This window comes from Rhinatrema bivittatum, chromosome 7, assembly GCF_901001135.1.
Source record: "Rhinatrema bivittatum chromosome 7, aRhiBiv1.1, whole genome shotgun sequence".
In the NCBI taxonomy this organism is placed as follows: domain Eukaryota; kingdom Metazoa; phylum Chordata; class Amphibia; order Gymnophiona; family Rhinatrematidae; genus Rhinatrema; species Rhinatrema bivittatum.
The window spans coordinates 54,864,768-54,889,577 of record NC_042621.1 but is presented as its reverse complement, the minus strand read 5'-3'; the positions used below and the strand labels follow the sequence as shown (position 1 = coordinate 54,889,577).

The window sequence follows — 24,810 nt, the reverse complement described above, 5'->3', positions numbered from 1 at the left end:
ATAGATATGTGTTGCTTCAGGTTGATTTCTGGGTCCATTATTACTCCCAGATTCCTTACTTTTTCGGCTAGCTCAGTTTTTTGGTTATTTCTTAGGGTTATCTGTGTTTGAATGATTTCAGTATGTTTTCTCTCAAGGTGAAGGAATTCAGTTTTGTCAATGTTGATAACCAGTTCCATTTGGTTTAGTAGTTGTTTAATTATGTCTAGGTACATGATAGCTAGACTTAATGTTTTTTCAGTTGTCGTCTATTGGTAGAATTAATTGAATGTCATCTGCGTAAATGTAATGTATTATCCCTAGGCCTGCAGCAACTTATACAATCTTGCCTTCCACTGTTCTTTCTTCGGCACTTCCATAGAAATCCGTAAAGCCAATGTAGTCTGAATAGCCACTAAAAATGCTTTCCTGAGGAATGTCGTCTTATATTCAGTGAGTATCCCCATCAAGTCAATGAATAAACTCAGCAGATACACTCTAGGCGACTTTGGGATAGACAAGTCTACCATCTGGCTTAATTCAACCAAAATTTTATCCCAGAACATGGAAATCTTCCCACATTCCCATAAACCATGAATGAAGGAACCTTTTTCAGCTAGACATTTCAAACACTTGTCAGAATTGCACAATTTGGCCGCATACAACTAAGTCTTAGGTATATACATACAGGGGTAGATTTTCTAAATTTGCGCAATCGCGTACTTTTGTTCGCGCACCAGGCGCGAACAAAAGTACGCGAATAAAATCCAGCGAACAAAAGTACGCTGGATTTTATAAGATACGCGTGTAGCCGCGCGTATCTTATAAAATCCGGGGTCGGCGCACGCAAGGGGGTGCACATTTGTGCAACCTGCATGCGCCGAGCCCAGCGTGTGCTGCCTGTTCCCTCCGAGGCCGCTCCGATTTCGGAGCGGCCTCGGAGGGAACTTTCCTTCGCCCTTCCCCTCCCTTCCCCTACCTAACCCACCCCCCGGCCCTATCTAAACCCCCCCTTACCTTTGGCAGATTTATGCCTGCCAGCGGGCTGCTGGCGCACCATCACTCGACCCCGGGGGCTGGTCCGGAGGCCTCGACCACGCCCCTGGGCCGGCGCCATGCCCCCGAAACGCAGTGTCGTTTCGGGAGCGCCCCCGACACGCCCCCTCCCTGCCCCTTTGACAAAGCCCCGGGACTTACGCGCGTCCCGGGGCTCTGCGTGCACCGGCGGCCTATGCAAAATAGGTGCGCCGGCGTGCGAGTGCCCTGCGCGCATAAATCCGGAAAGATTTACGCGCGCAGGGCTTTTAAAATCCACCCCACAGTGAATTAGGTTATAGTCTGTTTCTCTTAATGTTACATTCTCTGCCACAGAACAGCAATCCTGCAGCATTATCTGGACCTTCGATTTCTCTATAGTATTTCAGCCTGCTTTTTCCAATTATGAATTATATCATACAAAACTTTATCATTATGTATAGTTTGAATAGCATCATTGAGAGATGAGCAAGAATTGTTCTTTCCCCTTTTTTCGTGAAGATTTCCTGCACGCCAGCGTAATTATGGAACCAAGAGATTTTTTGACATAATGATTGCACATAATGTTGAACCTGCAAGTATGCATAAAAATCCTTTCGAGGTTAGACTATACGTATCTTGTAAATCCTTAAATCTTTTAATTATGTTAGTATGTGCTTTGAAAAATTGATATAATTCAACAATACCTTTACTACTTCATGTTCGAAAAAATTTATTTTCTAACCCTGGTAGAAACTGAGGGTTATCTTTCAATGTCAATGGGGTACAACACCCTAACTTGAGTAACTTTATTTTACATAACAAGCTTCATGCTCGCCTCCCTGACTGTATAAGCAAACTTTGCTTACAATTAAAAGGCACATCTGAAGATTGAATTTGCATAATATTCCCAGGCCAGTAAAGGAATAATCACTCTTTAACAAAATCATTGGGAGAGAAAAATTGGTACTACCTAACCAATCCTTTATGTTCCTTAGGACACAAGGTAAATTGTTGTGTCTCCAGTTTGAGCAGCTCATTCCCCCTTGATATTTATCCATCATTAAGGTACTTAGAAGGACCCTGGCCTTATGTCCCCTCCATAAAAAGTTTCTCATATGATGATTAATAAGCACTCAATCTGATTTTTTTCAACCAGAGTGGAAGCTGTTGCAGGACATATAACCATTTCGGTAACTCCATCATTTTTATCAGGAAAATTCTTCCAGTCAAAGACAAGGGTAAGGTGAACCAATTTCAGTTTGTTCCATATTTTTAAGTAATGGTGTTACATTTGCTTCATACAGCTTGTCTATTTCCCTTGTGAGTGTAATCCCCACGTATCTCATCTCCCTGACCACCTATTTCAAGGGAAACTTTTCCCTTCCAATTCTTTCAGGTTCCCACAGATTTCCATCGCCTCAGATTTATCTACATTAATCTTCAGCTCTGAGAAGGCCTCAAACAAAATCTGATTCCTCAAAACCCCTTCCAATGACTCCAGTGGGAATGACAAAAATACCAAAACATCATCTGCAAAGACCCCTACTTTGAATTCTTGATTACCTTTTCTAAAACCTTTCACAGAAAGATCTGATTCTATCTTTGAGAGGGTCTGTCGAGAGAATGTACAATAATGGTGATAATGGGCACCCTTGCCCGGTTCCACAATATAGCTGGAAGTTGTCTGATCTCTAACCATTTGCCAATATAACAGATCTCGGTCTCTGATATAACAAAGAGATGTTTTGAATTATCTCCCCACAGAAGCCTTACCTCCCGAGGACAGAGAACAGATATTCCCAGGGCACTCTATCAAAAGCTTTTTCCAAGTCAAACCCCATCATTATTGCTGGACATCTTTTTTTTTTTATGCTTTTTTCCATCGTTATTACAGGTTTAATCATATTTACACTAATGGATCGCCGCTTCACAAAGCTTACTTAATTAGAAGAGATAATTGAAGGAAATACCAAACTCAACCTGGCTGCCAGAATTCTTGCAAAAAGTTTAGCTTCAAAATTCAACATGGAGATGGGCCTATATGAGGTGGATTAGACAAATCCTTCCCAGTTTTTCCAATATGGTAATATATGTCCTGGTAAACCCCTCGGGAAATGTATTCCTCTCTTGGATGTCACGGAAGAAGTTTAGTACCCCAAAAACCTGGCTAACCAGCACTTTATAAAAGTCAGCACTTAACCAGTCAGGCCCTGGAGTCTAATGACTCTTACTGATTTTAATAGCATTCTTAATTTCCTGTAACATGATGGATTCGTTGCACAACCAACTGTGAAGTAGTGATCTTTGGGATCTCAAAATTTTTGTAGAACTCCTCCTTCTAGGAGCAACCCCTCACTCTTTCAGATATAACTTTTCATAAAATGTATGAAATGTGGCACAAATATCAGTATTTTTTGTTAATAGTTTTCCCCCTGTTCAGTCTTACCAAGTTCATGAAAAGCTTCCCAGCTTTGTTAACGAAATAGAAAAGCTTATGAGCCTCAAAGTGCAATGAGCTCTGTGCTATAGCTGGGAGTTTAAGGCATACAGAATAGACCTATATTCCTCCTGAAATCTAATTGTATTTTTCTGTGCCAATTTTAATTTAGCATCTTGCAGCTTTTCCTCTAATTTTATGTGTGTGTGTAAAGCCTTAGATCTAGCAATCATGAAAGATGTAATCTCCCCTCTTACTTGTTTCCCAGTATAAACGTGGGTTATCCCTATGTATGGAGTTATGGCTTTCAAACTCCTCTCACGTGTCTTGTAAGAAATGTTAAAAAAAAAAAAAAAAAAAAAAATGTATTAAGTGAATTGGAAACCTCCAAATCCTAGGGCTTTTCACATCTGCTATAAGGTGAAAATCTATCCAAACCTTAGCTTGGTAAGATATTTCAATTGGACCAATTTTTGTTTGTTGTATTTTAGGGAAGAGAAAATCAGAGTTCAATAATCAGAGATCAATATATAATCCATCCGTGACATAGTCGAGTGAGCTCTCGACACGTGTGTGTAATTCCTCTCAGTGGAGTTTCGCATCTGCCATATGTCTAGGAGATTTAATTCTTTATATAAATATTTTATTCCCTTCAGCTTTCCTCCCATCCCTTGTTGACTAGGAGCTGATGTATCAAGCACAGTCTCATGTACACTATTAAAGTCTTCTAGCATAAACAGAGGTCTTCTAATTGCAACCAATTTATTCACCTACTCTGTTTAAAAAACCAAAACAAAACAAAAAAAAAACACATTAAAATGCATGCCTGTAGTCATTTGGCCCATAAACATTACATATAGTGGTTTCTTTACCTGGCACTTTACCAATCAATATCACAAATCTTCGTGATTGATCACCACTTTGTTGATATAATTGAAAATTTATTTTTTTATGGACTAAAATTTCAACTCCAACTTTTCACCCAACTGCATGAGCATAAAAACATTGGCACACCCAACTTCTTTTCAATTTCTTACTCTCCTCTTCTGACCTGTTTCCTGAATTCTAGCAGTAGTCCAGTTAAAATGTTCTTCCTCTTTACTGAAGACCCTAAGCCTCCGACATTCCAAGAAAAACACTGTATGCTCTGCATCCTTTGACCAACACCCATCTCGATGCCTATGACACATTTTCTGTCTATCATAGCTGATGGTCCCCGGCCTGGACCACCAGCCCATGTTCCCTTTGAGCTTTCCTTTTGCTTGGAATCTCTAAATATCAAGCTTTATTCCTAGTCTTATTTTGAATACCTTTCCTCCTTCCTCCTGTTAAGAAAACCTTTGTATTTATCCCCTCCCAGCCACCTCCTGACTCCTCCCTTCCCACCTCTATTTTTTAGTTCATCCTATTGGGTCTCCCAGCCTCTACCAACAAACCCCTTCAGATGCTCCAGAATGTGGCCGCCAGAATTCTGACAAACACCAATCGAGGAGATCACATCACACCTATCCTCAGGAATCTACACTGGCTCCCCATAAGCTGCAGAATCCTACATGTCCCTAACCATTATTCACAAGACCATACACAATCAGCACTCACTCGACCTTCATATCCCGCTAAGACTGCACACTTCTACAAGACCTATAAGAGAGGCTTATAAAGGAACCCTGCACACCACCACCACCAAATCCACCACTCGTACATCCACCAGAGAACAAGCCTTCTCAACAGCGGGGCCAGCCATCTGGAATACCATGCCTCCAGACCTCAGACAGGAAGCCTGCCTGGTTGGTGACCTTCAGGAAAAAACTCAAGACCTGGCTGTTCCAACAAGCCTTCCCAAGCCCTTTCCCCTCCTCTCCCCACCCCTTCCCCCCCCCCTCCTAACTCCTTGATCCTAGAAAGTCTCCCCTCACCCCCTGCTAATCCTCCCCCCAGTACTGTCACAGCCCCTCAGCCAGTTTCATGATTGTGTATAAGTTCTATATATATTTAGAGTGCCTTATTTCCAACCCAGTGTACTTCCAGTATAGCCTTGTTAAGTTTACAACGTTATTCCTCTGTCTCTGGCACATTTCTATTTCCAAGTTCACATAACCTTGTTTTATTGTAACTTTTCTTCCTCTTCAATATTATTGTTACAACCCCCCCCTGTTCCTTGTGAACCGATATGATATGATTTGTATCATGAATATCGGTATAGAAAAGAGTTAAATAAATCCCAACAAAACATTTTCTTTACCAACTCCAAATAGAACCAGAGACCAAGATCTGTGCGATTGCGTTCGGGTGCCACCCCCACCCCAAGACCAACTCAGATAACCAACACCCTGAACAATTCACCCTAAACCTGTAAATAAATGGTTAAGTCTTTTTTCTGACTTCATCAAACAAAGTATTAACCAAGATACTTATTTCTTACAAATTAAACATTTTCTGAACATCACCCTGGCTGATATATTAGCAGACACTCTCCTGTTCCTTCACAAGGGAGTGAAAGATTTCTGACATCTTTATCAATAACCATATAGTTCAACCCATTTTCAATTCAAAGCATCAAATGCAACTGCAGGGTTTCATTGCTCATACTAGTAAAATAAAAGCATTGTCAGTCTCTTGAAACCTCATGTAGAAATAATTCTCTCATTTTGCACTTTCCTTCCAATTCCATTTCCAGAAGTGGAGCAGAGTACATTCATCAAATCAAACGGCACAACATAGTGAAAAATACCACTTTTAAATAACAGAAACCAAGTTCTCTCAATTTGCCTCGATAAGCCGTATCAAAGCACCCAGCATAATCCATAGCTGTGAAGCACAAATCATTGTTGCTCTCCATGACGCAGCAGAATAATAGTTCACGCCCTTTGAAAGAGCTCTCCAATCTCTGTACTTACCTTATTTAGAGCTCGGTTTCTCAGCAAGCAATTCCTTCACCTTTTTGGGAGAATCAAAGGTAAAAACCCTGTCATTTTTCCAAATCTTGCAGGATAAATCATGGCAAACTGGATATCTCTAGTGGTTAATTTGTTGCATATTGTCAAAAACACATTCCTTTGTGCTGAAATGGCTGCTTAAAAATCCTGAAATATCATTACCTTTTGGTCTTTATTTTTTAAATCCTTGTGCTTTTTATAAGCCACAAACATCGCTTTTTTTGTGATGTTTATTTTTATTGGGTTTTTGTATACAAACAATAACAAAATACAATTGAACAAGAAGAACATATATGAACAAGCATTCCCCCATTCCCTCCCTAATCTGTTAAAAATAACAGGGACAGTTGTAATATTTACAATAATTACAACAGTTGTTTTGCAGGTGTTACCGTTACCAGGTGCAGGGTCGCTTTAACTCTAGTGGTACATGATAGCTAGAATAGAGATGTATTCCGCAACTACATGTTTCCTAAGGCCCCCTAATATTTTCATTGCCTATAACAACTTGTTCTACGCCCAAACACAATATTTATTTGAACTCCCTGTGTCAAATTTAATATTACCTCTGATGAGAGAGAATCGTAATAAGGTTTCCAGATGACTTGCATTTTTTTCTGTTTTCTGAAAGGAAATGATTTAACTGATAGGTAGTCCATTGTGTGAGTAGTTTGAGCATCTTTTTCCCATATACCTATGGAAGGGGTGAGAGGGCCAATCCATTGTGTAAGAATCATCTGTTTAGCAGAAAGACTGGTTCTATCTAGGAGTAGTTGAATGCGCTTGGTTATAGGATGGAAGCTATGAGAGTAAAGACCAAACAACCAAAAATGGGGATCGTGAGGGAGGTAAATTTTCACTATGGTTGTACAAATCTTAATTATTAAGGTCCAGAATTTGTTTACAGGAGCACAAAGCTACTAATTGGCTTACCTAAATCATCCCTAAGACCCTTACAACTTCTTCAGAATGCTGCTGCCAGAGTTCTGACGGGTAAAAGAAAATTTGATCATATCACACCCGTATTCAAGCAATTACAATGGCTCACAATTGAACAAAGAATCGAATTTAAGATCCTCTCAACTTTACAGAAAGCAATATACAAAGCAGACTACACCGCACTTGATGACATCATTCATATCCAGTATTCTCCACGCACAACAAGATCAACTAGTAAAATACAGCTAGTGATTCCATCACTCCCTTTTGCTAAACTCTCGTCCACCAGAAACAGAGCCATTTCTATCATCGGCCCAAAACTATGGAACTCTTTACCTCAGTTCCTCGCCTCTCAAGAAAACCCAAAATCTTTTAAGAAAGAACTAAAAGCCTGGCTACTCTGCCAATCTCATACTGATAGCCTGCTCAACAATCTCAAAACTTAATCCCACAGCTTCCCATATTTTGTCATTTATTCCCCCTCTGTCTAATCATCCAGTTTCCTACAGATATCTAAGACTATCTTATCATTATACTTGATCTCTGTCTACTCAATGTACCTTTCCTTTGGTACACCTTTATCTGGTTTATCTTCAATATGCCTATCCTTTGGGATAGCTTGCCTTGTCCATATGTTTTACATGACTGTTCTCAGATTGTTAAATGCTGTTGTTTTTTTTTTTTTTCAATGTCTTCAATAGTTTTATGTATCAGGTTGTTATAATTGTAAACCGGAGTGAAGGCTACTCTGCTCTACCTCGGTATATAAAAAATGCTAAATAAATAAATAAATAAAGCCAAAAATTATGTAGAAAGTCATTGATAGTATTTGTACATTTTTCGCATATTGGAGTTGGGTCTCACGGAGGGCTACATTTTCAGAGACTTTGGGGATATTAGAGAAACAGTAGTGAAGGTTTTGCAAAGATAGCTTTATCTCTGATCAATTCGACCAATGTGTGAGAGCTATGTTGATAGAGGAGGAAGTTTGAACCTTTAAGAGCTGTCTGGCAAAATAGCACATGATAGTATTTGTGTTACGTTCTGTGTGTCTTGAACTAATTGTGGGCCCTTGGGTTGTGGCAAGTGTAAACTCCACCCACAGGGAGGAGTCCTGTAGGCACTCACCAAAACAGGTGGGGTCTCAGCAGTGATGGTCAACAGAGGAAACAACTTTACTATACAGCCAATGGTGATCCGAGGAGCGGATCAATAGTCCAGAGAGTATGACCTGCAAGCTGGTCCATCCAGTAGTAATCCGCAGCGTGGGGTAGACCGGGGAAATCTTTCTCTAGGTGTAGCTTGTGCTGGCAACTCAGTTAGTGGTCCGCAGCGCGAGTAGGCCAGAAGCCGGTGGAATGGTTGCACAAGACAGGGTGGATCCGGTAGTGGCCCGCAAGCGGGATAGCCTGAGAATCCATGCCACGAAGGTAGAAGAGCAGGTTCTGTATTCACACCGTCTCTGTAGTAGTAGGTAGAAGATCAGGCACCGAGGAGACCCGGAACTGGAATAGCAAGGGTTGTCCGAAAATGATGCAGGAACTCACTGGGACCGAAGTGAGGCAGGTAGCAATGGCTCTCCAAGGAGCGGATAGTCCTGAGTGCAACAAGGCCCCCGAGGAGCGGGTACCTAGAACACCCAGATAGGACAGCGAGGCGAAGTCCCAGAAATGTGGAAGTAGCAGGACAGGAATCCTTGCTAACTCGTATTGCAAGAAGTCAACTGAGCTTAAGTATGGTAGGCGGATAACTTCATGTGGTGGAGACACCCCCCGAGGTACCGCCATAACACGTTTAAGAAAGGGGGCAGCTTGCGCGCGCGTGCCTTAGGGTAACCCTGGATGTAAAATGGCTTCCGGGAGCACCCACGCCGTCCCAGGCACACCATGTGGAAGTGGAGGCCGTTATCCTCCCTAGACTCAGAGCTGAATAGAGAAAGGAGTTGAGCAGCAAAGGTCGCAGCCGCCTGCGACGATGGGTGCAACAATTTGTTTATTAGGGGTCGGAGTAGAGCAAGTAAGTTATTAAACTGACCTAAATTCTGGTTTATTAGAAGAAGGGATTGGATATAGTGATGTAGTTGTAACAAAGCATAGAAATCTGTGCGTGGAAGAGAATATTTTCATTGTAGATCCTGAAAGCTTGTTAATGTGCCGGAATTGTTCATAAAAAGGTGGCTCATCTCTGAAATACTCCATGTGACATTCCAAGTGGGAATTCTGGATTGTTATGTTGTGTGAATGGCATAGCCCAACTTTTTACATAAGAAGCGCCATGCTCACCGACAAGATGAGACTATCAAAAATGAAGATGGGAATGGTGGGAGAGCTTTCACTAGGCATTGCAATAGCGAAGATAAAGAGAGACCCTCTAATCATACCTGCAGTTGAGTATTAGGGGAATGGGGCAGAGGCACTTGAACCCAATCCTGAATGGTATGCAATATACAGGCCATATTATAATGATGGAAGTCTGGGCAATTAAAACCTCCCTTAAATACAGGCTGTTGCAAGATACGCAAGGGGATTCTAGCTCTTTTCCCTCTCCAAATGGTTTTATTCATTTTAGCATTTCTGGTTTTCAAATAAACTATAATTTCCTCCCGCACGACTACTTTGCTAGTCTGCCAAAGGAGCAATGGATTGTCTGTGGGTGCTGCTTTCTGAGCGAAGAAATCTTCCCATTTAGTTTTCAAAAAGTTCTTGAAGTCTTTATTATCTTGAATAAATGTGGGAACACCATAGATGTACTGTGTCTCCTAATTCCATGAGATGGAAGTCTACCCAAATAGAGGTATGGTCTGAAATTGCCATAAGACCAATATCGGCATGCATGACATGGTGAGAGAATTTCTGAGAACCTAAAATCGATCCTGGATAAAGATGCGTGAGCTCGTGAGGTATGGGTGAAGTCTTTTGATGTTAGATTAAGGGTTCTCCAATAATCAAGGACTTGGAGTTGGAGACAATTGAAATCTCCCGTTAAGAAGAGCCAGCCTTTCTGGTGTAATAGAATATGGTTTAATTGTTCAAAAACGCTGTGAGAATAATCATTGGGACCGTAAAGATTACAGATAGATCTCGACCCCTAATAGAGCCTACCAAAATAATGTAACGCCCTTCTGAGTCTTTTATTTCTTGAGATAATTGAAACTGAATAGATTTGTGAAAGAGAATAGCTACCCCCGCTTTTTTACCTAAAGCCTTAGAATAGAAACAAGAACCCATCCATCTCTGAAGTTTTTTATGTTCAGTATCTGATAAGTGGGTTTCTTGCACATAGGCAACATTCACTTTATGCCTCTTAAGAAGTTGTAAGATTTTAGTTCCCTTGATGGGCGAGCCTAGTCTATTGACATTAAAGGAGATTATAAGTATTTGCTTGCTCATAAAACCTGTGCCATGTGTTAGAGACAAGTGATGTAGTAGTGGAGTTCCTGAACCCCACAGCCTAGGCTCAGGATGAGATCAGTGTAATAACTTGATATTCATAGTCTATGACACCTTTGCAATTCATGTCTGCACCCTGGTAAAATATTAAAGAAATTCAAAAACCTCCCCTCCCCCCATCCCCCAAAAACAACATCCCACATATGGTCGCCGAAATACACGGCGAGTGGAGCCATCCCTCCGTAAAGAGAAATATTTAAGCCTATGAAAAGGGTTTTTTTTCCCCCTCCCCCTCTCCCTTAGAGTATTATGAGACCCTTCCACTGAGGATATTTTTACTTAACTAGCACTACCTTGAAAAAGATGAACCCCAGCGTACAGAAAAAGGAAAAGAGAAACAAATATATCTTAATTTGGAAGCCAAAAGGTAAACAGTACTACCAAATCCCTTCTGGAACTTAACAGAAAGGTGGGTTCCGAGAATTGTCTCCAGCACGACTCAGCTCTCGTGCCTCTAGGTTGGTTAGAAAGAAATCTTTATTTCCCAAATAGAGTTTTTGCGGCGCACCCTATGCTGAAGAGAGGGATCTTGAGTGGGCTGAATTTGACCTGCCTTTCCATTGTTCCCGGCTGTGTCATACATCGGTGGAGTGCTGACTCGGGAAAGTATCGGCTTCTGAGAGTGGTGATGTTGAGATCTCAAAACAGAGTTTTCGGTGACTAGGGAGTGGTGCTGCTGTTATGACGCCATATCCCTTGTAGGTCGGCCAGTTTCAAAGGGCGTAAAGCTTTTGCAGCATCTTGCTAATGAAATGACACACGTACTAACAGTTCTCGCGGGATCTCAACATTGAGGTTTTATATGATGAAAACCAAATAACTTTATTCCACCCAAAATGGCTGAACACAACACGGATGTTCATTGAAGTTTTGTGAGTAAAAATAATTTATAAAAATAACTTGAAAGCCAATAGTGTTGGAAGCCAAAGGTAGGGAATGACTCGCTAGTCTGAGGTTACCTTTTGAGAGGCCCGTGTGGTTTAGCTCAAGGTCTCCAGAAATGTCTTAGTCTGGGCTGGGTCATCTAAAAGATGGGTTTGATTGGAGTGCCAAATCCTCAACTTAGCTGGAAATTGTAGAGCAAATTTTATTTGTTTTGAGGCAAGAGCTGAGCAGACCGGAGAGAATGTTTTGCGACTCTGCACAACCTGTGCTGATTAATTTTGAAATAATCGGACGGTTTCTTTTTGATATTTCGGTGTGATCTATACGCCCTCATTAGATATTGTTTGAAACCAATTAAAGATTTTAGCAATCACAATTTGGGGTCTGGTATCTTCGCTCCTTTTGGCTCCCAGGCGATGGGCTCTTTCAAACTGTAGAGAAGATGAGATGGCACCTCGAGTGCCTCTGGGAGCCATTTTTCAAGGAAACCAGGAAGCTTATTGTCCTGGATTGACTCTGGGATGCCTATGATCCTCACATTGTTGCGGTGGGATCTATTTTCTAAGTCGTCCAGTTTTTCAGCCTGTACTTTAACCTGCTTTTCCAAAGTAAAATTTGCCTGGCTGCTGAGTTAGCATCATCTTCTAGGGTGTTGATCCTACCTTCTATTATGTCCAGCTGTGGATGTAGTGCTGCTAATTGTGATGAAAGGTTGGTAAATTTACCATCCAAAGCAGCAACTACTGCAGCTGTAACTTTCTCGGTAAGGGCCTCCAGGGAGATCGGGGATGCAGAGGTGTCCTGTGAATTCCCTCCTTCGGCAGGCATCTTTTCCTGTGTAGGCCTCAATTTTTCCCTTTTTTCCACTTTTAGGACCATGGATCCTGGAGATTTGTACATATACTTGTCAATTGACATAAGATCGTAAAATAGGTTGAGTGATGATTCTGCTGGTGCAAGGATGGCTTTGCAATTTTGGATGAAAGGTGGATGGTGCACAGAGCTCAGGGAAACACGTCTGCCCTAGCTCATCACATCATGTGACACCCCCCCTCCCCCCTCCTTGTAATGAGTTTAGAAAGCGTACTATAACCAGTCTCAGGTGATCCTCTGAATTCTTCTTAGGCCCAAGCCTAAGCCCTTTCAATAATCAACTTTCCTTCCAACTCTATCAATTTTAATTCAAGTGCCAACCAGCTCTTGAGCATGGATAGTAAATCCCCATCAGGCAAAGACTTGGTCAGACCCAGTTATTACACCGCAATCTGTTTTCATGATTTTCAAGTTTTGCTTCAGTGGCCACAAGCAATTTTTCTAGGGCATATACCCACATAGCTAGCGCCAAATTATCTTTTTCCACCGCTGAGATCCTTTCTTTGGCAATATCCCTGCATCTCCTCACGTTTACCATTGAGTTTTTCAGCTCAGATAAGTTATTTATATTGTCAAATTTGTGTTCTAAGACCGCCACTACAACTTCCGTGAGCCTCATAATCGACTGCTCTTCCATATTTATAACACCGAGGGATTTGCATTTCTCAGCCATTTTGGATTCCACCTTTTTCTTTGTCCTTTCTGACTGACTTAGAAGCTATCTCTGATTCTGCAGTTCCAATAAGAAGGACTGTCCACCAAGAAATTCTCACTAACTCATCAGTGGAAATCCAAAGAGTATTTTTTAATAAGAAAAATATGCCAAAATGGGGTAGGGGGTGGCGGCTCCTGGACCTCTAGTGAACACGTCTCACCAGGTTCACCGCATCACGTGATCTCAGAGATTGTAGTTTTAACTAAATTGGATGGTCTAAAAACTTTGAGGCTGATGCGATATTGGGCACTCAGGTCGGTTGGACGCGTGTTTTGGATGCACTAGTCTTACGCTCGATGCAGTATAGAGATTAGCGCATCCAAAACACATGTCCAAACCAGTGTGTAGCTAGTAGCACTCATCACATGTAAATTCTATGTAGATGAGGCTATTAGCTATTACCCCGCAATTCAAAAAATTCACGCATGGCTGATGTGCCCATTATAACGCAGCAAATTTGACAGCCTGGGAGTTGGCATTAAGGCATGCTACGCTGAAGGACTCAACCAAAAAAACAAAAATCCAGCTTACTGTGATTCCTCCTATTAGTATCATCGTGATACAATGTAAGTGGAACCACAGAAAGCAGCATCATGCAAAAATTTAAATGAAAAGTCTTGGAAACAAATTCTGGGGGCCCAATATACATGCACAGTATACATGGTCCAGGCCATGTATATTATTCTGGTAGCGGGAGAAAACAGATGCTCGTATCGAGTGTCTGTATTCCTATCCCGATTGGCAGCCATGTCTCCTGAGCGCCTGATGTCAAGGAGGCACTAGGGGCGCAAATTTCTCCTATGCCTCCATTTTAACATGGCAGCTCATTAGCCTACTGCATTATGTGACCGGGAGAGGTGGATGGGCATGTGTTAGGAAAGCAGGCGCTCAATCCTGAGCGCCCATTTTTTACGTGCCGATATTGCATCAGCCTCTCTGTGTTTTTAGCATCACACATGATAGCTGACTTGTGCAACTTGCATTTTTCCTTAGAGTAGAAGACACTTTGTTTTGCGCTACTTCTTGTAACCTCACTCATCCCCTCCTGCAATTTCATGTTTTAATCACAATGTATGGGTTTTCAAATATTGTGTTAGGTTATTTCTAGTGCTTCTGTTTTGGTTCACTGCATCATATAACCTGTGTACTTTACTGCATGTTGCTTCTTTACTCTGAAAAACGTAAGCTATTAAGAAAAAACCCTGGCCTACACCAACTAAAGGGCCCAGCTGTCTGTGGGACAATATGGACCAGAACCAAAACCTGTGAATTGTCCTTGTTCTTCTGTACCCTGTAATTTTATTTTTTTACTGTTTGTTACTATTTTATAATTTTTTTTTCTTTTTATTTTAAATGACTTTATGTATTTCCTTGGCAACACATGCATGATTGTCATGCTAATAAAGTAATCTGAAACTGCTATAGATCGCTTCTTCCTGTTTTACTTCACCGCTGAATGGCAGGGAAAACAAGATGATAATGCAATAATTCCCCTAGCATGTCTGTTCCCTGGTGGGAATTGGCAGCAGCCAGTCCCTGGATAATTAGAGTTTGCAACCATAATAGTTAAAACTAAAGGAACAGCAACTAACAGAAAAAGTTTATCCCATGTACCATCTCTAAACACAATTATTTGGATTTATTGCCCACCTTTATCCCAAAGGGTTTAGTGAAGGATTTCCATTAGCAGTTCATACAGGAGTGCATTTTTGCAAAATATGCCATCCAAACATTGATCATGATAGCTAACTTCAGCTCATGGTATATGTTTGGATTGCTTATTCATGGCCATGTTGTATGTCTGTACTGTATTACCTGGTGACAGAATAAACTGAAAAGAAATTGTTAAAAGCTGTTCCTTATGATCATATTTTTTTTGTTTGTTTTGTCCCCAACATCCTGGAGAAACAGGGCTGGTGCAAGGTTCTGTCCATCTTGAGCAACTTACAAACATTTGCACTTCCCCTACCAACACCATTGTTGATGATGAATCTTCCTCCTTCCTTCTCCTCCCCTCATTGTTGATGGTGTCCAACCTCCCCACCTTCCTCCAGGTGCTTGATTATAGGAGCTGTGAGCCACCCCTTGGGCCCCATCTCTTCCTCTTATTTTAGAAGTGTGCCTAGGAGGGGGAGATAATAGGGCTGCAGCATTGTTAAGATTTGAGTATGCTGCCACCACAGCCTAATCAATGGCTGACCAGCATGAGGAAGAGGAGAGCAGCAGGGAGGAGCTTCAAGCTGCTAGAGCAAGGGGATAGGATTGAGGAACTTGGGAGCACTGATAATAGGAAAGGTAATATGCTTGTCCATAATGGGAGGACATCACTCTGTTTTCTAAACTGGTGTAGAGAACTAATGTAATGAGTTGCAACTAGGATTGACCAAAATTCTTATGTTTCAATGTTCATCTTTTCAGCTGTTAACAATTTTAGACTTATACAAGAAAAATGTTATCGCTGAAGCAAGAAAAAGTACAGCACAGCAGATTGTTGCTGTTGGAACTCGTTGGCACAGGCTCCTAGAGCTTTTGATAAAAGAATTCATGAATGATCCTCATCTTGTGATAACCACCATGGAAGAAGCTGCTATGTACGGAAATGTACAACAGGTAAAAATATCCTGAGATGGTTTTAAAAGAGCACTTACATGTTTATCATATGAATGAAGTTTTTTGATTAAATTGAATGAGTTCAACATTCAGTAAAAACTAAAGCTTTTACTCATACTGCTATAATATCTATAAAGGCATCCATTTTCTAGAAAGAGTAAGTAGATTCCGGTTTCTATTTGATGATAAACCTGAAAAAAAATTTAGGAATTGATTATCATATTTAAAACAATTTAAAATCACTATTTTTCAGTCCTTACTATAGCCACTGATTTAAGCAAGGAAAATTTGTCACAAATGGTGCCATATTTCTGAGGAAAAATAGATGAGCTGAGAAGGCAAACAGTATTAACTGAAAATACTTTGGGAATACTTGCTTTTGAAAAGCAGTTTTATAGAAACAGTTTTCTCTGAAGACAAGCCAGGATGGCAGTCCTCACACATGGGTGATATAATCAGATGGACCCAGGCACGGAAATGTCAAAATTTCTAGAACTTTGAGCTTCCCTGAGCATGCTCAGGCATGCATTATACCACGTGTCCAAGTGGGGTCCCCTTCAGTCTCTTCTTTTTTCCACGGAGCCTGTCGTCTAACAGTCGCGAGAGAGCCTTACTTTGCCAACTTTTTGGCCTACTTTTTCAAATTTCTACTTTTAATGATTTTTTTTTACTGCCTCACATGGTTGATAGGTTTTTTGACGTTTATTGGTAATTTTACTTTCATTATCGATACTCTGGAGTCGACTTGGTGGCTGCTGTCATAGATTTCGATCTTGCGTCCCTATTGTTTCACAATGACATGTCCACTTGGGGTTTAAAGCAGTGCTTCAAGTACACGAGGACCATTTCTGTTATGGACCCCCATGATAGATGGGGCATCGCATGATGTTGGGAGTTGCAGCAAGTGTGCCAAGATGACCCCAAAAGGACATAAGATCTGGCTCGACAAGATGGAGTGCCTCTTTGGGCTAGCAAAGACCAAATCCATCAGCATCGAGGGACCTCGGAGCAGCACTGATAGACACCAAGCCATTGACATTGGCAGGGCCAACTGTTCTGTCAAGGTCGGCTGAGAGGGATGCCAGAGACTGGTTATCATTGGGTTCCACCAGGTCGAGAGCTTAGGATTCGACGTCCTTGACTTCAGCACAAAGGAAGGACCGTTCCGAGCATTGAGGGAAACCAAAGAAGCATTGGCATGTGTCCCTGTTGATGCACAATGCCAGCCACAGGGATGTACCAGTTTATGCTGTGATGCCCCCGAAGCAATCCAGTGTGAGGAGACCAGTCCTCCATAGATGCTGGGGTTACACCTTGGATTCCATCGGTTACCAATGCCAGCCACTGATCCTCCTCTCTGTTCTGAAGAGGATCCGTGTACACCTCCTCTGTCCTAGCTAGTTTTTGGCATCGGTGATGTTCGAGGAGGAATTGGAGAGGTGTATGTAGCTGGCTGTTGAGAAGGTGTAGCTCTGTACAGCCTATAGTTGTATGTTTCATGAGGGGCCTGCTTCGGTTGAAGCCTCTCTAAGGCCTCCTGCTGTGTCTTGGGACCTCAGTGTGATGTTGGCTCAGCTGATGAAAGCTTCCTTTGAGCCATTGTGCTCATGTGACTTAAAGTGCCCGACCTAGAAGGTCATATTTTGGTGCAGTCACTTTAGCATACAGGGTCAGCAAGCTCCAGGCCTTAGTGACTTATCCACCTTACACTGAGTTTTTCCATAACAGAGTGGTCTTGCGTATGCACCCTAAGTTCCTGCCTAAGATGGTGTTGGACTTCCATCTTAATGAGTCTGTCGTTATGTCAACATTCTGAAGTTAGTGAGCCTAACTTCAGTGCCGGGAAAAATAGTGGAAACTATCCTCAAGATCAAAATTGTAGAGCATATAGAACGACATGATTTAATGGGACACAGTCAACATGGATTTACCCAAGGAAAGTCTTGCCTAACAAACCTGCTTCATTTTTTTTGAAGGGGTTAATAAACATGTGGATAAAGGTGAACCGGTAGATGTAGTGTATTTGGATTTTCAGAAGGCGTTTGACAAAGTCCCTCATGAGAGGCTTCTACGAAAACTAAAAAGTCATGGGATAGGAGGCGATGTCCTTTCGTGGATTACAAACTGGTTAAAAGACAGGAAACAGAGAGTAGGACTAAATGGTCAATTTTCTCAGTGGAAAAGGGTAAACAGTGGAGTGCCTCAGGGATCTGTACTTGGACCGGTGCTTTTCAATATATATATCAATGATCTGGAAAGGAATACGACGAGTGACGTTATCAAATTTGCGGATGATACAAAATTATTCAGAGTAGTTAAATCACAAGCAGACTGTGATACATTACAGGAGGACCTTGCAAGACTGGAAGATTGGGCATCCAAATTGCAGATGAAATTTAATGTGGACAAGTGCAAGGTGTTTCATACAGGGAAAAATAACCCTTGCTGTAGTTACACGATGTTAGGTTCCATATTAGGAGCTACCACCCAAGAAAGAGATCTAGGCGTCATAGTAGATAATACATTGAAATCGTCGGCTCAGTGTGCTGCAGCAGTCAAAAAAGCAAATAGAATGTTAGGAATTATTAGGAAGGGAATGGTGAATAAAACGGAAAATGTCATAATGCCTCTATATCGCTCCATGGTGAGACCACACCTTGAATACTGTGTACAATTCTGGTCGCCATATCTCAAAAAAGATATAGTTGCAATGGAGAAGGTACAGAGAAGGGCAACCAAAATGATAAAGGGCATGGAACAGCTCCCCTATGAGGAAAGGCTGAAGAGGTTAGGGCTTTTCAGCTTGGAGAAGAGACGGCTGAGGGGGGATATAATAGAGGTCTTTAAGATCATGAGAGGTCTTGAACGAGTAGATGTGACTCGGTTTTTTACACTTTCGAATAATAGAAGGACTAGGGGGCATTCCATGAAGTTAGCAAGTAGCACATTTAAGATTAATCGGAGAAAATTATTTTTCACTCAACGCACAATAAATCTCTGGAATTTGTTGCCAGAGGATGTGGTTAGAGCAGTTAGTGTAGCTGGGTTCAAAAAAGGTTTGGATAAGTTCTTGGAAGAGAAGTCCATTAACTGCTATTAATCAAGTTTACTTAGGGAATAGCCACTGCTATTAGTTGCATCAGTGCATCAGTAGCACTGATGCAATCTTCTAGATGTTTGGGTAATTGCCAGGTTCTTGTGGCCTGGTTTGGCCTCTGTTGGAAACAGGATGCTGGGCTTGATGGATCCTTGGTCTGACCCAGCATGGCAATTTATGTTCTTATGTTCTTTCCCAGGCCCCATTTGCACCAAGGTGAACAAGCCTTGCACAGTTTGGACTGCAAAAGAGCTTTAGCCATCTTTCTGGAGCGGACTGAAGCCCAAAGACAATTCACCCAACTTTTGGTTTCTTTTGATAGAAATAAGTTGGGTATTACCATTGCCTAATAGATGTTTTCTAATTGGCTAGCAGACTGCATCTCCTCCTCTTATGCTCAGGCAGCATTTCATCTTGGGGACCATATCAAAGTTCATTCTGTCAGAGCCATGGCAGCATCGGTGGCCCACCTGCGAGCAGTTCCTATGGAGGAGATGTGCAGAGCTGCAACATGGAATTCTCTCCACACATTCACATCACATTATTGTTTGGAGGGGGATGACTGATGCGACAGCTATTTTGGCCAGTCTGTTCTTCAGAACTTGTTTGAGGTGTAGAACCTAACTCTGTTCCCACCGAGTGATGTGTTCTCCGTGAGGAGTTAGCAATCTGTAGTATTCCACTATCTGATGGGAGGAGCAATCAGATAGGAGTTAGCAATCTGTAATAAATCTGCTGTTAGTTAGACTGCGGAGTAGCAATCTGTTCTTATAGGCTCCTAAAGAAGGAGGAGTCAGCAATCTTGTAGTGTCTCAGATATCGTCTTGCTAAGGAGTAGCAATCTATAATGAATCTGATATAGTTGTGGGTGGATCCCTGGGCCGGTGACAGATGACCACGCCCCTGGGAGGCTATCCCGAGAGGGACCACCGGCTAGGCTTGAGTATGGAGACACACATATTAGTTCTTTTATTAAACAGGTTTTTGAAACCACCAGAGGTGGCCGTAGTGAGCTGATATGCCCGGCAGGGCTGTAGTCCCTCAGGTACTGGAACAGCGATCCAGGATGGCTGAGCTGTTGAGAAACTGTAGAAAGTGAGTAGGCAGAGTTCATGAACAGAACTAGATAACAAAACTCACATAAGGTCTCAAGGAAGCTCAGGAGCTAGAAAGGTTTAGGCCCTCGAGGAGCGAGTACCTGGTTCCAGGGAAAGCTCTGAGAGAGTGATGGTAACTCACAATTGTTTGTAGCAGCGATAGCTTCCAAGCAGTAGAGAATCTTCAGAGTGTCCAGGAACATGGGCCCTCGAGGAGCAAGTACCGGTTCCTATCTGTAATCTGAAAGTAAAGAAAAAGAGCGAGGCCCCCGAGGAGCGGGTACCTCTGGTAAGTCCGAGGAGGCAGAGTAGCTTGGGGGGAGTAGTCCATAGGTAGCGAGACACATTCCCATACCCAACCCCTTGCTAACTCAGTTAGATAGTGAAATAGAGACCTTTAAATATTGGAAGCGGATGACGTCATCTCAGGGGGACGTCCCTGAGGTTCACGCTCTTGCCGGTATTTCAATCAGAGTGCGCGCGCACGCCCTAGGTCTTCAGGCAACATAGCAGATCTGCAACGTCGAGCCGGTTCGGGGACGCCGGAGGGAGTCTGCATGGAGACGCCGTGGCAGCCAGCTGTCCATTAGACCCAGAGGGAGTCGCCACAGGGTAAAGAGGGCGGAGTGAGGATGTCGAGCAGCGACGGTCGCAACACCGAGAGTCATCTGTGTTCAGGCTGTGCTCCCTCCGTTACCAACAAAACTAGTTGCTGTCCTATTGGCACTTATTTTAAAGTTCTATTGGTCCCCTTTTATGTTGGGGACAGCCTGTAGCTAGGGATTCACACATGTGTGAGGACTGCCATCCTGCTTGTCCTCTGAGAAAGCAAGAGTTGCTTACATGTAACAAGTGTTCTCTGAGGTCAGCAGGGTGTTCGTCTTCACGAAACCTGCCTGCTACCCTACAGAGTTGGGTTTCCACTACTTGGGTTGTTTCTTTATTATTATTATGTTCTCTTGAATTCTATATTATAAGACTGAAGGGGACCCCACATGGACACGTGATATGCATGCTGGAGCATGCTCAATGAAGCTCACTCAAAGTTCTAGAAACTTTGATATAAGTTTTCCGTGCCGGACTCAGTCTGATGATGTCACCCATGTGTGATGACTGATATCATGCTGTCCTTGGAGAACACCTGTTACCATGTAAGGAACTCTGCTTTCTTTTTCCTGCAGTCAGAATTCACATTGTTTTTGTGCTGTTTACCTATGTTAATATTCAGACACTGGAAGTGACACTATTCAGGACATCAGGTTTTCCAAATACATCTCCGCAGAGGTCTGCACTGATGCATGATGCATGTTCTGCACTGTTGCATGTTCTTTCCAGTTGCTTTTATTCTAAGTTTTTATATGTTACAGGGACTGAAAAGTTATCCATTTAAAAACAGTAAAAATGATGATGTTGAGTGTATGTTGGTTAGGAAAAGTCAGGCTTGACCCATAATGACATGCTTAGAAATTCTTTCTTCTGAATCTATATGGTATATATATTACCTAGTTATATTTCTTTTTGTGTTAGGTGGTGCGCCTCTGTTTGCACTGTGCGAAACCTTCTAAATTAATCAGGATACTTGATTTTACATCTACTGATGCAGAAAAAATACTGATTTTCACCAATTCTGTGGAAGAAACAGAAGTGATTCATAAAGTAGGTATAAAGTAGTAATTGTTGGGAAGATTTGGGGAATGGTTACTTTTGATTTTATTATATTTAAAACCTACCATATCAAACATGTTTTAGGTGAGGAACAGCAAATAATATTAAAATTATATATAATAAATTATAAAACACATGGAATATGCAGTCATAAAGATAGGTTACATATTAAATATACAGTAAACATCAAGATATACACCATTTCGCCAACATAATCCCATCACAATCTTCCATCAGCCAGCTACCTTCCCCCCTAACCAGCTGCCAGGAAACCTAGCCTATTCCATGAAAAGCTTCCTGAAAAAATATATCTAAATCGTTTAAGAAGCTGGTAAAGATTCTTTACCAGCTTCTTAAACGATTTATAAGCAGTAGCTATCCAAGCCTGCAGGGGTCATTTGTTCCAAAAACATAGAACACATGTAAAATCCCTCTACTTCGTAATGACCCACCTTATACTTTTTAGAGGGGGTTTCTCAAGTCTGACTCTGTGAAGACTAATGTATGACTTGGATGGGACCAATGCACCCAGTCTCCCAGGTACCCAGGCCCATCCCAGCGCAACAACTTAAATGCCAAGCAAAGAATCTTAAACCAAACCTTGCATTCCACTGGCAACCAATGTATTTTAACTAATTATTGTTTGCCGCTTTCCGCAACCCATTGTCAAGTGAGCAGCTGAATTTTGTAGACGTTGCAATCTGGGTGTATAAATTCTTGAAAGGCCGATGAGCAGCACATTACTATATTCAATTCTAGACAAAAAAAAAATTGTACCGTACCATCTACTTAAACATAAGGGTAATTTTCAAAAGGATTTAAACACTTAAAACTGGGTTTTGCTCGTGTAAATGCTCTTTACCCATGTAAGTGGGCTTTTAAAAATTGCTACAATATATGCCATAGATTTTACATGTTCAAGTGCACTTTAAGCATGTAAATGGGCTTTTGAAAATTGCTACAATAGTATGTTACATTTACATGTGTAACTCCTTTGAAAATTACCTCTAATATTTTTAGCTGTAGCTTTTTGAATAATTGGCAGCTATGTATGCTTACACTGTACCCTCAACTACCTGCCACGGTCACTGTATTCATGCACAAGTTTAATTTAGAAATCCTCAAGAGTTTGTTCAGTAGCCTTGTTTGCAATAAGCTACATTATACTCATTTCCAAAAATGTTGACATGGGTGATTTCTTTCTAGGGTGCTTTAGTGAAATGGATGAAACAGTGTTACATCCATTTTACTAAGTGTTGAATACAATCTAATATAGGTCATATTCTAAAGAATAATATATTTTTATTGTGCTTTATCACTTCTCCACAGGTAAGTGTTGCCTGTGAATTCACACTGATGGGTCATATAATCTGTCACATTCTGCCCTAAGCAGCTTTTCTAGACTGAAGACTTAACACTGCTTACCTTCCATAATCTGTCTTCTCCAACCATCAGTTTGTTTTCTTTCTTAGTGAAGAACTTACTTCCATGCTAGTTCCTCAGTCATTTATTTTTAAACGTTTTCTCAATTTTGTCACCTTTTTTTTTTTTAAATCACCAACTTGGATGCATATCTCTCTGGAGTTTGATTCCTGAACAGCTAGTAAATACTGGGTGAGGTAGCTGTGTGACATTAACTGAGTGATAATTTTCAGTTGGCTGCACCTTTCATATTGTATACATGCCCCCTTTCATTTCTGTTCTCTTTTTCATAGTATTATGAGGTCATAATAGAAGGAATCATTTTGCCATCCATGGTGCAGTCCTGACTGTTAAAGATGCAGCATCTTGGTTTCCTCAGCGTTCGGGCAGGTCAGTCCCCACATGTGGGATTATGCACCTCTGCCAGCATATGGAAATGGAGCAAAAGCTGAGGTCATGGCCATATAGTCCTGCTCTGACATCAGCTCGCCAGTATTCTCTATCTCCAGCAGATGGTGGCCATGCATTTCCCTTTGTGGGGATTACCTGTGGATTGCAAGTTGATTAAAAGACAAAGACACAGAGTAGGATTAAATGGTCAATTTTTTCAGTGGAAAAGGGTAAACAGTGGAGTGCCTCAGGGATTTGTACTTGGACCAGTGCTCTTTAATATATTTATAAATGATCTGATGGGTAAGACGAGTGAGGTGATCAGATTTGCGGATGACACTAAGTTATGCAGAGTAGTTAAATCTCAAGCGGATTATGATGAATTGCAGAAGGACCTTGCAAGACTGGAAAATTGGGCTTCCACATGACAGATGAAATTTAACGTGGACAAGTGCAAAGTGATGCATATCAGGGAAAAATAACCCTTGCTGTAGTTACACAATTTTAGGTTATATCTTAGGAGTTACCACCCAGGAAAGAGATCTAGGCGTCATAGTGGATAATACATTGAAATTGGCGATCAAAAAAGCAAACAATGTTAGGAATTATTAGGAAGGGAATGACAAATAAAACGGAGGATGTCATAATGCTTCTGTATCGCTCCATGGTGAGACCACATCTTGAATACTGTGTGCAATTCTGGTCGACACATTGTAAAAAGGATATAGCCGCACTGGAGAAAGTGCAGAGAAGAGAAACCAAAATAAGGGGCATGGAACGGCTGCCCTATGAGGAAAGGCTAAAGAAGTTAGGATTGTGCAGTTTGGAGAAGAGACGACTGAGGGGGGGGGGGGGGGATATGATAGAAGTCTACAAAATCATGAAAGGACTTTAACAAGTTAATGTAAATCGGTTATTTACTTTCTCAGATAATAGAAGGACCAGGGTGCACTCCATGAAGTTAGCAAGTAGCTCATTTAAAACAAATCGAAGAAAATTCTTTTTCACTCAGCACATAGTTAAGTTCTGGAATTTGTTGCCAGAGGATGTGGTTAGTGCAGTTAGTGTAGCTGGGTTCAAAAAAGGTTTGGATAAGTTCTTGGAGGAGAAGTCCATTAATGACTATTAATCAATTTTACTTAGGGAATAGCCACTGCTATTAATTGCATCAGTAGCATGGGATCTTCTTAGTGTTTGGGTATTTGCCAGGTTTTTGTGGCCTGGTTTTGGCCTCTGTTGGAAACAGGATGCTGGGCTTGACCCAGCATGGCAATTTCTTATGTTCTTATGTTCTTAATG

The 24,810-nt window shown here is 41.6% G+C and overlaps 1 protein-coding gene across 6 annotated transcripts in view; it reads left to right on the top strand.

Moving 5' to 3' along the window:
* The window catches only part of TDRD12 (tudor domain containing 12), a 387,684-nt gene that overhangs the window by 188,024 nt on the left and 174,850 nt on the right, over positions 1-24,810 (top strand). For all 6 annotated transcript variants that reach the window (XM_029608411.1, XM_029608406.1, XM_029608409.1 and 3 more), the window contains 2 exons: positions 15,649-15,840; positions 21,562-21,690. In XM_029608411.1, the coding sequence (XP_029464271.1) occupies positions 15,649-15,840; positions 21,562-21,690 (321 nt within the window). The remainder of the gene's footprint in view (positions 1-15,648; positions 15,841-21,561; positions 21,691-24,810) is intronic.